This window comes from Argentina silus, assembly GCF_951799395.1.
Source record: "Argentina silus genome assembly, chromosome: 2".
In the NCBI taxonomy this organism is placed as follows: Eukaryota; Metazoa; Chordata; class Actinopteri; order Argentiniformes; family Argentinidae; genus Argentina; species Argentina silus.
Genome location: NC_139656.1, coordinates 22,922,515 through 22,938,959, shown reverse-complemented (window position 1 = coordinate 22,938,959; position 16,445 = coordinate 22,922,515). Strand labels below are relative to the sequence as shown.

Genomic DNA, 16,445 nt, shown 5'->3' with positions numbered 1-16,445 from the left:
GTGTGTGTGTGTGTGTGTGTGTGTGTGCCGCATGTTCAGATTGTGTCTGTGTGTGTATCAGTGTGCGTATCTGTGTGTGTGTGGGTGTATCCATGTGTATCCGTGTGTGTGTGTGTGTGTGTGTGTGTGTGTGTGTGTGTGTGTGTGTGTGTGTGTATCCGTGTGTGTGTGTGTGTGTGTGTGTGTGTGTGTGTGTGTGTGTGTGTGTGTGTGTGTATGTCAGTGACAGCAGTCAGGCCTGTGTTCCGAGTGATGGATGAGTGTGTCTCTCCTCTGAGAGCCTCAGCAGGGAGGGAGAAGAGCGGGGCTGATTACAGCTGAGTTGTGAAGGCAGCATGATAGTGATGAGCAACGGTACCGCTGGTTTGGATTGGGCTGGTCTCATCGTTACTTACAATAGAAATGTCATGATGACAATGATTATGATGATCATTGTGACATTTACAATAACAGTTTGTACTGCAAATGATTATTCCAACTGTATGACAATAAAGGTGATAGGTGATTGTTGCAGTGATGATGATGCATCGTTGTGCAATACATGACTTGAGGCCTCAAAGGCCTACACAAAGCCTGAGCTGTGCCTGTCAACTCCATTCTACAGCCATCCTCGCTGATGCTAATCTCACAGGCCACACATACACACACACACACACACACACACACATACACACACACACACACACACACACACACACACACACACACACACACACACACACACACACACACAGGCCTGACTCCTGTGTATGTGTGTGTGTTATCCTGCAAGGAAGTGTTACTACTGGTTATATAATATACTGTAACAAAGTAGAAAAGAGTAGAGAAGAGTAGAGTAGAGTAGAGTAGAGTAGAGTAGAGTAGAGTAGAGCAGAGCAGAATAGAGTAGAGTAGAGTAGAGTAGAGTAGAGTAGAGAAGAGCAGAGTAGAGTAGAGTAGAGCAGAGTAGAGTAGAGTAGAGTAGAGTAGAGTAGAGCAGAGCAGAATAGAGTAGAGTAGAGTAGAGCAGAGCAGAGCAGAATAGAGTAGAGTAGAGTAGAGTAGAGTAGAGTAGAGCAGTGTAGAGTAGAGTATAATAGAGTAGAGAAGAGCAGAGTAGAGTAGAGTAGAGAAGAGCAGAGTAGAGTAGAGTAGAGCAGAGTAGAGTAGAGTAGAGCAGAGCAGAGTAGAGTAGAGTAGAGTAGAGTAGAGTAGAGCAGTGTAGAGTAGAGTATAATAGAGTAGAGTAGAGAAGAGCAGAGTAGAGTAGAGTCGAGTAGAGCAGAGTAGAGTAGAGAAGAGCAGAGTAGAGTAGAGTAGAGTAGAGTAGAGTAGAGTAGAGCAGTGTAGAGTAGAGTAGAGTAGAGTAGAGTAGAGTCGAGTAGAGTCGAGTAGAGAACAAAGAGTAAAAATTCTAATGGCTACTTCCAGCATGATAATGCACCATGTCACAAAGCAAAAGTCGTCTCAAACTGATTTCATGAACATGACAATGAGTTCAGTGTTCTTCAGTGGCCTTCCCAGTCACCAGATCTGAATCCAATAGAACACCTTTGGGATGTTGTAGAACAGAAGATTCACAGCTTGAAAGTGCACCTGAAAAATCTACAGGAATTGCGTGATACAATCATGTCATCATGGACCAGAATCTCAAAGGAATGTTTCCAACATCTTGTGGAATCAATACCACGAAGAATCAAGGCTGTTTTGAGAGCAAATACCCAGTATTAGTATAGTATTTCTAATAAATGCTTGGTGAGTGTAATAGATTGTGTTGTGGTACTGTAGATGTTTTAACGATAAAGGGGATATTAATAATTTAAAATATCATAAAACATGTAGACAATTTGTTGTTTCCCCCTCTGTTATAATCCTTTGGAAGAAGCAGGGTCCCTCGATGGCATACTGTACATATTTCTATTTCTGTATGTCTTTCTATGACACAGCATGCATTATTAAGCTGTAAACTGTAAACATGTTGTATCTGTCAGTGCAGTCAGAGTGGTTGAGCCTGTACATTGTGTCCATTGAGAGTGTGAGTGTATGGGCTACTGTTTTCTAAGAAGGATTTAACCAGTTCTATAACAGCAGATGAGGGACTTGTAATCCAGTCATACCCACTTCCTTGCCCTTCTCATTTGTGAGGGTGCAGAGAGTGTGTGTGTGTGTGTGTGTGTGTGTGTGTGTGTGTGTGTGTGTGTGTGTGTGTGTGTGTGTGTGTGTGTGTGTGTGTGTGTGTGTGTGTGTGTGTGTGTGTGTGTGTGTGTGTGTCTCCGCCTTTGTCAACAAGCAACATGCAGGGATTACATATGTCCTCCCCAGCCACACTCTAGCCTCCTCTCTCCACTTTTCATTTGACATTCTGGCATACTGACTCCCACTCTCACTGTCCAAACTCTACCCAACCCACACAAATACACCATTTGAGATAGATACTTTCTACTTGTTTTGCTGAGCTACTTTCTGGTCCTTCAAAGAATTCCACACAATTCCAAACAACCTGCTACCAAATGGAGACGAGATGTGCTTGTCGAATTGATTGATGAATTCCATAGACGCTAACATGTCACTCAAAGGTCATTACTGTGTAATTAGCATGCAATGTAATTACTAAGCATTAGCATGTCATTACTAAGTAAATACCTGTTTACTTTAGCACCATGAGATAAAGTGCCACTGATACCCCAACCACAGGCACAGAAAACATACTGTTTTGAGACCGAGGACATAGATTCCATTGTGCGTGATTACAGTGCAGTGCTGCAGAATGTTGGATAAACAGCAGTGATCAGTCAATAGTTGCTCTGTTCCTGTGGAGAATGCAGTCCTTTGAGTGAATCATTTAACAGGCCATTGTGTGGTGGTCAGTCATCAGGAAGACTGGTTGATGTTCCCACTCATCCTCAGGCCTTTGTTTGTTGTTCTCCACTTTGGTTTGGGTTGGACTGTGTCTCACAGATACTGTACCCAATGTATCCTACTCTGCAACCACACCCACCCAATGGGCTACTCTGCAACCACACCCACCCAATGGGCCGCTTGGCAGCATCCACACCCACCCAATCAGCAGCTCTGGCTCCACACCTATCCAATGGGCCGCTCGACATCCACACCCACCCAATGAGCCGCTCGGTGGCATCCACATCACCCAATGGGCCGCTGGGCGATATCCAATACATTTCAGTGCATTCTGCTGGAGCTGGACAGCTTTAGATCCTGGCTTAGGTTCATCTGGGGACAGCCTCTTAATGCACCACTCTCCAGAACACTGAAAAGGCACTTTTGTAATGAATTGGTCGGTGAAATCCTACTTGATCTCTTGAGAGTGGGTGGCTTTCCAAGGACCTTCGCTAATGTGTGACTATCAAGGTCCAGACTAAGCCAATATTATCTACAAAATGTCTCTAGCTTGCTCTCCCTCTCTCTGTCTCTCCCTCTCCCCCCCTCTCTCTTTCCATCTCTTCCCCTCTCTCTCTATCTCTCTCTCTATATATCTCCCTCTCCCCCCTCTCTCTTCCCATCTCTCTCTCTCTCTCTCTCTCTCTCTCTCTCTGAGACTGCAAGTCAGTCAGCAGCCCAATCAGAGCTCTGTTTATGTCTGCGTCACTCTCAAACAGGCTAAATTGTTCACCACCTCTGATCCCTTTTTAGCTACATTTCATTAACGGCAGCTATTGTTGACAGTAATCCTTCCAGACAGAGAGTCTTGTTTGACACAGAGATGAGAGGGGCCAGGACACTGTTCGTAATTGCTACATTTTTCTGAATGTTTCGGGAATCTCTCGCTGTGTAAGGACATTGACCTGCAGATTGGGGTTAGGAGCTGTGTGTGATTGGGTGATTCTAGGTTAGAGGCTGTGTGTGATTGGGTGATTCAGGGTTAGAGGCTGTGTGTGATTGGGTGATTCATTTGATTGAGTAAAGTAGACAAGCACAAAGCATAATACAGAGCAATACAGAATACAGACTTACGCTCCACACTGTAGAGTCTGTCAAACATAACTGGTTCAATGGTTACTGAGCAGTCAGAAGTCGGTGGGCTGTTGGTGTTCAAAATGAAATTACGTGACAGCTCATAGCACCAATCAGACATCACAAGTGAGCGAAAATGAAAAGCATGAGCGTGATGGAGGAGCTTTCTCAGGCTCAACAGAATTTTGTCTTTCGTGTTCAAGGAAGATCCAAACACATTAGGTCTTTTATTTGGGTCCAATATAAGGATAACAGGCGTTGTGTTGGAGATACTTTGCTAGTGAAAAACTAGTTTCCAATGTGACCCTACACGACACATAGACAGATAATGCTTCAGCAGGTTCACAGACTGGTATTAACATAATCTCTGTCATGACTGTTTACAACAAAGCATCCTCAACATGTTAGAGTCTGAATGATGAACTGTATGCTAATGTTAACAGTATGCTAATAATGAACAGTAGGCTAATGATGAACAGTTGGCTAATGATGAACAGCAGGCTAATGATGAACAGCAGGCTAATGATGAACAGCAGGCTAATGATGAACAGCAGGCTAATGATGAACAGGAGGCTAATGATGAACAGTAGGCTAATGATGAACAGGAGGCTAATGATGAACAGTAAGCTAATGATGAAGAGTAGGCTAATGATGAACAGTAAGCTAATGATGAACAGGAGGCTAATGATGAACAGTTGGCTAATGATGAACAGTTGGCTAATGATGAACAGTAGGCTAATGATGAACAAAGCAAAAAAACATCCATTGGTCAGCTGTATCCATGCTGTGTACTGTTGTATTTGACAAGCACATTTTGTAAGTGTAATTCTGAATCTCTTCTGAATCATAGTTTAGAATTCAAATTCATAGATGTAAGTGTGTAATTAGTTTCCATGCCTCTTTTGACCCCACCTCAAGCCAGTAATTAACTTCAGTTTTAGGACTGCATGCTCTGATCATCACTCCCCAAAGGAAAGCTGTCACCCATGGTCATATTTCTATTTCTGTGATCCCTTTTGCTTAATCACTGAGTATGATGTCACAGTGGCTTGGGGACCATTCCTGTTCAGCCTAGCATGAACAGTGTTCCAGCTTTGTTTTGGACAACAATGCAACATGAAATACAATAAAAGAAGAATGGTTAACCCGTAGCAAAATAGAGACCGGAAGATATAGAAGAGGGATTAAAACGATGCCCAGTTGTGACACATTTTGAATAAACAGAGTACAATGGAAACCTCATTTATAGTTGACACTTTTAAAGGTGTTTGTGATCATTATTTACCAGTGGTATTGTTCTGTGGCTTAGCATGTTGCCAGAAACATGAGCTTTCATGGAGGATTCTATGCGTCTAATCAATAATCATAGATCATAGATTATGAACAGTTATACATAATCCCTATCCCTAGTGGACCTTTTGCACTCACCCATTAAACCCTCCATGATACGAGCCCGCAGATGTCTCAAAGAAATGAATTATGGGGGTTGCCTCAGATAAAGTAGGCTCATCTGGGACCCTTAAATCTGATATGCATATTTACCCCAGCCCCCCCATCAGTGCCCGCTCAGCTCCCTACTCTATTAACTCTCCACGCTGCTACCCCCTAACCCCCTCAGTGCCTCCCTAGACCACCCCCCCCCAGCTCCCCTCTCCCTAACCCCCTTGGTGCCTCCCTAGACCACCCCCCCCAGCTCCCCTCTCCCTAACCCCCTCGGTGCCTCCCTAGACCACCCCCCCCCAGCTCCCCTCTCCCTAACCCCCTCAGTGCCTCCCTAGACCACCCCCCCTCCAGCTCCCCACTCCCTAAACCCCCTTAGTGCCCCCCTTAGTCCCCATCTTATTAGCTCCTCCCCACTACTCCCTCCTGTACCCCCAGACCCCACACTCACCCAGCCCCCCACCCCTAGCCCTCTCAGCCCCCCCCCCCCCTCCCCTCCCCCCCACCTCCAGCAGATGTTGCAGGACTGCATGGTTGGCAGCTGCAGTGCTGACGGCTGCATGTTAATTGCAGTGGCAGGACTAAAACATGGGCCTGTCTGTGATGTAGAGGATGCTGACAACCATTCCGCGACCTTTTATATCCTTCTACCTAAAGGTGATGCGTCTTAATGGTAGTTTTGGTAGTTGGTTTGGCCAGGGTGATTGTGTGTGTGTGTGTGTGTGTGTGTGTGTGTGTGTGTGTGTGTGTGTGTGTGTGTGTGTGTACTGTACATTAGCAGGCTGTTCCTTCACTCATCAGCTGTGATGAAGCTTGACAATGAGCTTGACCTTGACACTCACCTTCAGGTCTTCAGCCCTGCGACTGCAGTATATCTTTTAATCCAGTTTACAACAACAGATGTGATCCTTTGTTGTAGGTTGCTGTTTTATAGTGTTGACTAACTGAACAGATGTAGATGTGTTTCCTGTCCTGCCCTCCCCTTCAGCGATTACTAGAAGGCCATGCTACAGTACAAAGAAAACATGTGTCTGTATCTTCAAAGCTTTTGTGTGAATGATTAGCTACAGTAATTTTCCTTCATCCGAGGGTTTAGGGCAGGCGTAAGGTTAGGATAAGGCTTAGACTAAAGTTAGTTTAGTGATCATTCTTTGCAGCATGGTCAAATAGTAACACCCCTCTCCTCTCCTGTCCTCCCCTGTCCTCTCCAGCAGGGTCGTACCAGCACAGTGCCTATGGAGGCAGTGCCACCAGCAGCCCTGGCGGGCGTGGCGCCATGCCCATCCACTGCCTGCGCTGCAGGGAGGTGTGTAAGGGAGAGGTGGTCCGTGTGCAGAACGTCCACTTCCACGTCAAGTGCTTCACCTGCCAAGGTAAGGCTATCCACGACCTAAACTCTGTCTGTGTCTCCAAGTTTGTCAGATGGCATTCTCAATCGCAGTTAAAGTAGAAATGCCAAGTTGTTGATGATGATGATGAAAATGGCGATAATGGCGATAATGACGATGACAGTTCAGCAGTTGTTTGCTGAATTTCAAACCCATCCCCCTAGCCCCTAAACCCTAGCCACCCCCCATGGATTTGAAAGCATCAATTTGGCAATGGCTTCAACTTACCCTATGTGAAACTAGGTCGAGTTTTCGCCATATTGCTTTCACCTATCCAATCATGTTAGATCTACTGTGGCTAAGTGGTAGGGACTTGGGATCAATTATGAAATCAGCAATAGTAGCATTAGTCTCACGTAGCCATACCTCCAAATCAGGTTGTTCTCACCCCTCCTTTGGAGGTCTGGAGAATTTTAGATTAGTCATTCTGGCTTGGATTGAACTGGATGGAGTGATGGGAGAATGTGCTCACAATTTCATTGGATGTTATATTCCAGGAACTCTCCCCCAATGCCCATAGAATGGTTGCTTGTTGTTGCTATGCTAGCTTGCAACATTGAAGAAAATGGTAGAAAACCTGAATTCTGTTTTTTTAGAGCTCCGCCCAGGCGAGGTGTCACTCATTTCAAACAGGTTTCCACCCCTTTGTAGCTACTTTCTGCAAAGGATTTCCCCAGTCTTTCTGAACTAGGAATGCCTGTTCTCAACAAGGTTATAGTAGCACTGAGTCAGCCAGTCCCATTTTAAACCATTAGTCTGTCTATCAGAGGGAGAGGGAGAGTCTGTCTCTAGCCTCCCTGGGGTAACAGCCTCCTGGCTGAGAGGCGGCTGGGATCAGGGGGGAAGCACACAGCCTAAACAAAGAGATGGCAGGGAAAGCCCTGTGACTGAGAGCTCTCTAACACCAGACAAGACAATGAAGACAAGCTCAACTTCTTTTTCTTTTCAGATTTAGATTCAGATTCTTTATTTGTGATGTTAAAAACACAACATTTATCTTCTCGATGCACACTGTAGCACAGACGACAAACATGAGACACATGATTAATTACGAATGAACGTACCGGATCAGTCTCGAAATCCCTGCATTTTGGAATCCCGAAATGGACATAGAGTACAGTATGTTTTCAGAATGTGTTTTCTAGCAATATCTAGAATCTGAAGACAGTGAGAGCTGCTTGGCACTGCTTCTGAACAGCAGTCTGTGTTTGAGGAAGAGTAGGCAGGTCATTTCACCTCCCATTGTTGTGTGTTGCCAAACCGCTGCAGCTCACGTGCTCGCCGTCGTGTTTATGGAAAGCTGTTGCCGTGGTAACGGTGTTAGGGGGCAACCTGCCTGGGATGGTGGTTACACTCTTAGCCAGTCTCAGCCAATCGGAGCCCTCCCTGCATGCTCCGGAGCACAGCAATGGGTTTTGGCGACTGCTGGCTAGCTACAACATATAGAAAGCTTTTTTTTTTTTGTTATTGCTCTTGCCCTTCCTCTCTCTCTCTCTCTCTCTCTCTCTCTCTCTCTTTTGCTTTCACTATTCCTCTCTCCCTCTTCCCCCAATATTTTTTTTTGCCTGTTTTTTCTTTCACTCTCTTTCTGTCTCTCATTTTCTCTTTCCCTGTGACTCTTTTTATCTCTTTCTCCCATTATCTTTCTCTCTCTCTCTCTCTCTCTCTCTCTCTCTCTCTCTCTATCTATCTATCTATCTCTTTGTCTCTCTCTCTCTCTCTCTCTCTCTCTCTGTCTCTGTCTCTGCCCTAACCTCTGTTGTGTTTATCCACCATTAGCACTAGCACAAGCAGCCCTCTCTCCTCCAGACCTCCACCCACGCCCTCTCCCTCTCTCCCTCCTCTTCTTCCTCCACCCACACCCTCTTCCCTCTCTCCCTCCTCTCCTTCCTCCACCCACGCCCTCTCCCTCCTCTCTCTCCTTCACCCCACCCCACCCCACCCACGCCCTCTCCCTCTCCCTCTCTCTCCTCCACCCACACCCTCTCCCTCTCTCTCTCCTTCACCCCACCCACACCCTCTCCCTCTCCCTCTCCCTCTCCCTCTCCCTCTCCCTCTCCCTCTCCCTCCTCCACCTACGCTCTCTCCCTCTCTCCATCCCCTCCTCCATCCCCTCCTCACAATAGTGACAGATAGAGTCAGAGTTATAGCCTGTTTACTGCTGCAGTCTATTGCTGCTGACCTGGCTGGTGACTCTACCACAGACACACACACTCAGCTCCTGTTCTGGCCCACCTGCCTCTTGCCTCGCTCAGCCCTGTTGAAACACACTGAGCCTCACTGAGCCCCTCTGAGCCTGGCTCTTACAGCAGAGAGGGGGCTGGGTGAGGCTGGAGCCATGGCAGCTGCAGGGACTGGTGAGGATGCCACTTGGGGGATATGGTGGTGTAGCTGTGGGGCTGAGGGGGCTGGTTAGTGTGTGTGTGTGTGTGTGTGTGTGTGTGTGTGTGTGTGTGTGTGTGTGTGTGTGTGTGTGTGTGTGTGTGTGTGTGCGTGTGCGTGTGCGCGTGCGTGTGTGTGTGTGTGTGTGTGTCGGGGGGAATGTTGTTATGTTTGGGTTATGGTGGTGTAGATGTTGGGGTTAGGGGGCTTGTGAAGGCTAGTGGATGGCTGTGGAGGGGCTCAGGTCAGGTTTGTGGGGTTCAATAGGACTGTGGGGGAAAGTGTAGAGATTGGTCTAGAGCAGGTGTCTCTCCTGCCTCAGGTCTCAGGCTGGCGTTTAGCCCTGAAACACGGTTCACCTGCGAGACACCTGGTAGCAGAGTTCACCTGCTACAGCTCTCTCTCTCTGACCTGATGCTGTTTGTCTGCCTTTCACAACACGTTCTCTCCTAACAGTTCATCCTCACAGCTTTAGGCAGGGCCAGCCATGCATGGGCTGGTGTGCATTGGTTTCTACTGTTAACTTTCACAAAAACCAAAGATGCCAGGGCGGTTCTACAGAATTCAAATAGCTCTTGACTGCAGTCGAAAACTGCAGTCAATCCCAACACTTTTGACTGGAAATTAAAGATTGTGGCTTTAATCCTGGTGACATTGCCAATCTCTTGTTCTCCTGCTGGTAGCTTTGGTGAAGTTGTGTATGCTTGGCCTTTTAACAGACCCAAACAACAGTCCTAAGCCCCAGTGTTGTGGGAGTGAGATGGAATTAGGTTGCGTGTGTGTGTGTGTGTGTGTGTGTGTGTGTGTGTGTGTGTGTGTGTGTGTGTGTGTGTGTGTGTGTGTGGACATTCTGTAAAGCCTGATTGTTTTGTTCTGAGTCACGCACATGAGAAGTCTGTGCTGTGTTGATGTCCGTCAGTGGTTATGTCCTAGCTCAGGACAGGACAGGGCAGGACAGGGCAGGACACTATGGGACCGATGCAGGGAATGCCAAGATGCCACTACACACCCCCTGCAGTGTTCTGACACTCCATGCATGAAATTGATTTTCCATCACGAACAAAAAGCCACTGATAAGTCCCTCTCCCTCAGTCACTGACTGTATGTAAACTGAAACGCAGACGTTTCCCGTTTCCTGTTGTAATACCCAATCATCAGAGGGAGAGGGAATCCGGTGACATGTGCACCTGAAAGCACTGAGCATGTGGAAAACAATCCCTAACAGAGAAGTCTGGAGTCAGCAGTCAGTAACCACAGTAACCACAGTCAGCAGGTTTCCACTGTGAATTAGCCACTTAGTCTGGGAGGCTCCGCCCACACTGTTTGAATGCAACTCACAGTAGTTAGTTAGTTAGTTAGTTAGTTAGTTAGTTAGTGAGTTAGTTAGTTAGCACAGAGGTTCCAACCTGGGTTTTCTGCACCCCACAGGACTGTGTTAACCTGCTAAGCTAAAGTGTAAGCGTCTTCAGTGCTCAGGCAAGGTTACTCATCATGCAAGCATGGTTCACTGAACCAACTCTGTTACATTAACAATAGCTATAGTTTTGACACTACTCTGAACTCTATGTTGACTTTGACTATGTACATTTACATTTTTACATTTTAGACATTTAGCAGACGCCTTTATCCGACTTACAACAAGTACATTTGTCTAAGTATGTGAATCATCTATACATCAGTCATCATAAGAAAAACAAATCTATGCTTGCTATTAATCCAATACTCCCACAAACTCCACAGAGTTTGAATACAGACATCGGTGAGTCCTAGATTGTCATTGTAGCTGGCAGCTGCCTGCAAAGATAGGAACAGAAGAGAGAAGGGGAGAGAGAAGAGGAGAGAGAAGAGGAGAGAGAAGCAAAACTTTTCTGTATTATCAGCAGCAGTGTAGGGGTCATGGGACTCAGCCCAAGACCTAGATTCCAGAAGGACACAGGGTTTCTACGGCCCTCAGGCAAAAGAAGCTATAAGCTGGAGAAGCTAGAGAAGCACCAGAGCAGAGAGTTATACTGTAGTGGTTGCTATACTGTAGTGGTTGCTTGCAGAGCGACTGTGTGAGTAACTGAACAGACATTGATTCCTGGAGACCAACAGAAAAGACCGGGTACTGTAGCCATCTGAGGGGTTTATTAAGGGCAATTTTCTCCTCAGCTAAAAGTAATTACTTTATCATATTGATTCAGCCGTTTTCCCTCAAATAAGGCTAATGATTCTCCCTCAGCGATCGACGTTCTGTTTAGTTGGGATCCTCCGCACGGTGATAAAGTCCTGTGCAGTAATGAATTAGCCAATCTCTCTACAGTCTGTGTTTATAGACACTCCCTTTGTGTTCCCAGCTTTGAACCTCACTGATCTACAAAGCCTCTCTGTTTGGGAAACAAACCAATCTCCTGTTGTCGTGGTGTGGTGGGAGATTTGAGTGAGTGAGTGTCCTTGGACAAACTCCAGTGCTGTAGGAGTGTCCTCCGGGACAGCTGACTGAAGAAGAGAGGGAAGAGAGGGAATGGAGGGAGCGGCAGGAGGCAGGGGAGGAGAGGCAAAGAGAGGGAGGGGAGGGAAGAGAGGGAATGGAGGGAGTGGCAGGAGCCAAGAGAGGAGAGGCAAAGAGAGGGAGGGGAGGGAACAGAGGGAAGCAAAAAGTAATTAGAAAAGTAATTTTTCCACAAACACCGTCTGTCCATATGCTATACTTTCTCATTCATCTGTACTTGTGAGGAAAGTGAGGGAATATGACAGTGAGGCTGCCTGTAGAGGATGGAAGGGAGGGAGATGGAGGGAGGGAGGGAGAGGGAAGGAAGGAAGGAGAGATGGAGCGAGGGAGGGAGATGGAGAGGAGAGAGGGAGGGAGATGGAGGGAGGGAGGGAGTCCTGTAAAGGGGATAATAGAAAGAGAGGGTGGCCTGTGGAAGGGAGAGGGAGAGGGAATGAAGGAGGGAGGGAGGGAGGGAGGGAGGGAGGGAGAGAGAGGGAGGAAGGGAGGGAGGGAGAGGGAAGGAGGGAAGCCTGTAGAGTGGATAGAAGAAAGGGAGGGAGGCCTGTGCAAGGGAGAGGGAGAGGGAGAGGGAGAGGGAGAGAGAGAGAGGGAGGCCTAAGGGAGAGAGGGAAAGAGGGAGAGATGTAGGCCTGTGGGAGAGAGAGGCAGATCTGGACTGGCCGTCTGTCTGTCTCTACGGCAACCCTGGGGATGTGGGTCGGAACAGGAAGTCATCTGTTAGCCCGCTGAGAGGAGATAAATAAACAACACTGCCAGACATGGAAATAGACCAGTCAGGGCCTGCAGCTCCCAGGTGCACCTCCACTCACAGTTAACTCACACACACACTCACACACAAACACACACACAAACACACACACAAACACACACACACACAGCAGAGATGTCCAGATGCTCCAAGCCTATCTAACTCTGAATTGGGACAGATAAAGAAGTAAGGCTACAGTCCCTTTTAACATCTATGCAGGGAGTGTTAATGTAGTACACCCCATGCTGCTAACCCTACCCCTAACCCACACTGCTGATGATGTGTATTGATGCAGAGTGACAGTGACAGTGACAGGGGACAGGTCACAGCTCTGTCCTGACTGATCACTGTGGGGAGGCAGATGTACGATAGGACGTCTGATTGATCAATAGCTGCCTGCTGCCTCCCTTGAGACTCCCCCCCCTCCCCGTTCCCCCTCCTGCTCCTCCTCCTCTTCTGCAGGGCTAGGGCTCTAACACGGCTAGCCTGGTCCAGTCATGGCTGGCTGGGAGCAGGAGAGAGAGCACTATTCAGCAGGCTCCAAGGACAAGGAGAAATAACCTGAGAAATAACCACAATGTACAGCTTCAAATGGTCTTCACTTAACCCTGTCCACCCCTCTCTCTTTAGACACACACGCACGCATGCACACAGACACCCACACACACACACACACACACACAGACACACACTCTCACACACACACACACACACACACACATTCTCTCTCTCTCTCGCTCTCTCTCTTCCTCTCCCTATCTCATTCCCCCCTCTCTCTCTCTCTCTCTTTCTCTGTCTCTGTCTCTCTCTCTCTCTCTCTCTCTCTCTCTCTTTCTCTGTCTCTCTCTCTCTCTCTCTCTCACTCTGTCTTTCTCTCTCTCTCTCTCTCTCTCTCTCTCTCTCACTCTGTCTCTCTCTCTCTCTCTCTCTCTCTCTCTCTCTTTCTTGCTCCTATCTACTCTCTGATGCTTATCTCTCTTGGCCATACAGCCACTGTTGACAGATCAATATGTTTCACTCACCCAGTCTAGACGATAACAGATTAAATGAACTGTACATTGTCATGGGATGACAGAAATGTTAACTCATCATGATGATAATAATGATTATGCTGTTTGTAGAGATGCAACAGTATTTCTTATTGCAATAATTGAGATACTCTATCTCCTCTTTCCTAGTTACATATTAGCTCTATTCTCTTTTTCATTCATTTAGTCAGGCATTAATTCATTCATTAATTCAGTCAGTCATTTATTGTCCCCCCACGATTAAATCAGGGAGGGGACTATGATTCGATCTCTGTCTGTACAAATGTCACAAAATCCTGCCTGTTCGTATGTCAAACACTTTGTCCCCAATACCACTGGGACAATTTTGATGAAACGTGGGTGAATGATGTGTGATGTGATACAGTGCAGCATTTACGAAAATTACACTGTTTGACCCAATTTTCACAAAACTATGGTGAAAGATGTGTCTTGCCATAGAGATTGTTTAGGAGTTTCAAGGTGACGCCAATTCATTCCTGAGCTGGATGGGCCCCTCCCTACTTGCAAGCAATGGTCAGCCCCCAAACCCCTGCCCAATCACTCCGCTCTTCCACCTCGGCTGGCCGCCTGGCTCCGCCACCTCTACGTGGATGCAGCAGTCACGCTACCTGGTCACGGCTTTTCACTGTCCTGGCGCCCCGCTGGTGGAATGAACTTCCCACTGCTGACATAACTGCAGAGTCACTACCTATCTTCCGCCGTAGACTGAAGACCCATCTGTTCAGGCTACATCTTATCTGTCCCTCCTAAAAACCTCTTCATCCCCACTACCCCCCTTTACAAGTTTCTCTCCTGTAAATAATAATATTAAAAAAATAATAATATTTAAAAAAAAAAATGTTAAAGTAATTCTTCCTTCTTCTAGCATTGTGACTGCCAATAGCCCCTGGTCCTAGCATAGATTACTTTTTCTTATGATGACTGATGGATAGATGATTCACTTACTTAGACAAATGTATTTGTTGTAAGTCGCTTTGGATAAAGGTGTCTGCTAAATGCCATAAATGTAAATGTAAGGGTAGCCTAATGCAGTAGGCCTATAGTCTAACGAATATTGAAATGGATAGGCTGTGGGGGGAGAACATGTTTACTACCTTGTTTATTCATTGAATCTAGTATATCAGTATGTGAGCCATGGCTGGCTGGCTTTAGGTACTGTACAGCAGGTGCTCAGGTTGGACTGAGGTGTTGTTGACACAGCCCCAGGTGTACACATTCATAAGCAGCACAGGAATGTGTGAGGACAGTGATGCTGCTCAAACACACGACAGTGCATTCCTCTCCACTGACGTACCGCAGCACATCTGAGCTACAGCGGAGAGACAGAAAACACATGAAGTTCCAGCTCCAGCTGTGTCCTATCGAAGTGCACTGACACGGTGCTGTCTAAGATCTATGACAGTTACCCTCACTTAGTGAAAGACAAGCCTCTGCTCTCTATATATGTTTGTTTTCTTCTGTCTGTGTCTCCAGGGAGTAGACCGATACTGCAGCTGGGTGAGATATGAGATATACAACACAACACATGTGTAGGATGCCTGCAGGAGCCCTCCATACACACACACACACACGCACACACACACATACACACACACACACACACACTCACACACACACACACACACACACACACACACACACACACACACACACACACACACACCCTGACACACGAACACAAACACACACTCACGCACAAACACATCTCTCTTAGTTGGCAGTAAACAGGGGAGATGGGAGCTGTGTTAAGTGGTTATCGTCTCTCTGTGTCTCTGCCAGAAGGTGCTGTCTACGTCCCACTGGCTCTCCCCTCCCAATAATGACTACAGGCTCCAGGGTAGCAGCTCAACCACTTTTTAATTGCTCTGGAGCCTCCATCATCTCTCCTACTATCTCTCACTCTTTCTCTGTGTACCTCTATCTTTCTTCATCTCTCTCTGAGTCTCTGTCTATCTGTTTCTGTATCACTGTGTTTCTGTTTGTTTGTTTGTTTCTCTCTCTCTCTCTCTCTCTCTCTCTCTCTCTCTCTCTCTCTTTCTCTGTCTCTCTCTCTCTCTCTTTTTCTCTATCTCTGTGTGTTTGACGATTGGGCCTGCTATTGTGTATTGTATGACACATCTCTTCCTATTCTGTAAGAAAAAACAACCTTGCTGGAAATTGATAGAGCATGTTTCTTTTTATCTGTCCTTGAGCTGTGTCCCTCAGCCTGTGTCAGCAGTGTAGTGTGTAGAGCTGCTACAGTAGAAGGACATGGACTGTTTGTTAATGTCGTTTCACTCTGTTCTCTGAGTAAGAAAACCTTCACTTGGACATGAAATGGGAGAAGCTTTAGTACAGTAGTGACGTTGGAAACCTCACAATCTGTTCCCTACGCTACCTTTCATAGACATGTATGACATACAGTCCTGTATGAACACAGTACTGTTTATGATGAGGGATTAAATGCCCATACCAGCCAGTTTTTTCTTGAAAAAAAATACTAACCCTAAGCAACGGAGCAAGTGGTACGTTAGTCATTCACTGAGCTATTTGGGGAAAGCAACGCCAGATATAGCAAGGAACAATTTTCAATAAAATGTGTTGAAAGATTGTTTGAAAAAAAGAAAGTGAAGGGGGTTTCCGAGGGTTATATTTGACTCTGGATGCTAACTCTACAAACAAGCTAGCCACATCACACTCCAGAGCTCTATGCTGAATGAAATGTCAGCTAAGGAAGTATAATATATCACCCAAAATACACATACTCCGACTTAATGGCAATTCGATGACATTAATTGTTGTGCAACAACATTGTGTGTAGCCCCAGGATGTCATATATCAGCTAAAACAAACATACATTACAATACTCAGTACAATACAGTATAAAACATGTTTTGCTTTAAGCCACTGCCCAAAGGGCACAATCTAAACGTGATTCAGACAGATATTCAGTGTGCCACAGTCCTAGCCAGCCATGCCAGGGGAAGCTGGTGGAGGTAGAAATCGGAGGACGG

General features: G+C 46.5%; 2 protein-coding genes across 2 annotated transcripts in view; one reads left to right on the top strand and one right to left on the bottom strand.

The window, feature by feature from the left end:
• Positions 1–335: 335 nt before the first annotated feature.
• Positions 336–16,445, top strand: part of LOC310801235 (actin-binding LIM protein 3-like) — a gene marked incomplete at its 5' end in the record, with an annotated part of 51,370 nt that continues 35,260 nt past the window's right edge. The window contains 2 exons of the mRNA XM_083665230.1: positions 336–354; positions 6,606–6,764. Coding sequence (XP_083521356.1) covers positions 336–354; positions 6,606–6,764 — 178 coding nt within the window. The remainder of the gene's footprint in view (positions 355–6,605; positions 6,765–16,445) is intronic.
• Positions 8,240–16,445, bottom strand: part of LOC310820976 (aldo-keto reductase-like) — a 293,751-nt gene continuing 285,545 nt past the window's right edge. Inside the window, exon 4 of the mRNA XM_083692820.1 lies at positions 8,240–8,251. The gene's annotated coding sequence lies outside the window, so the exon portion shown is untranslated. The remainder of the gene's footprint in view (positions 8,252–16,445) is intronic.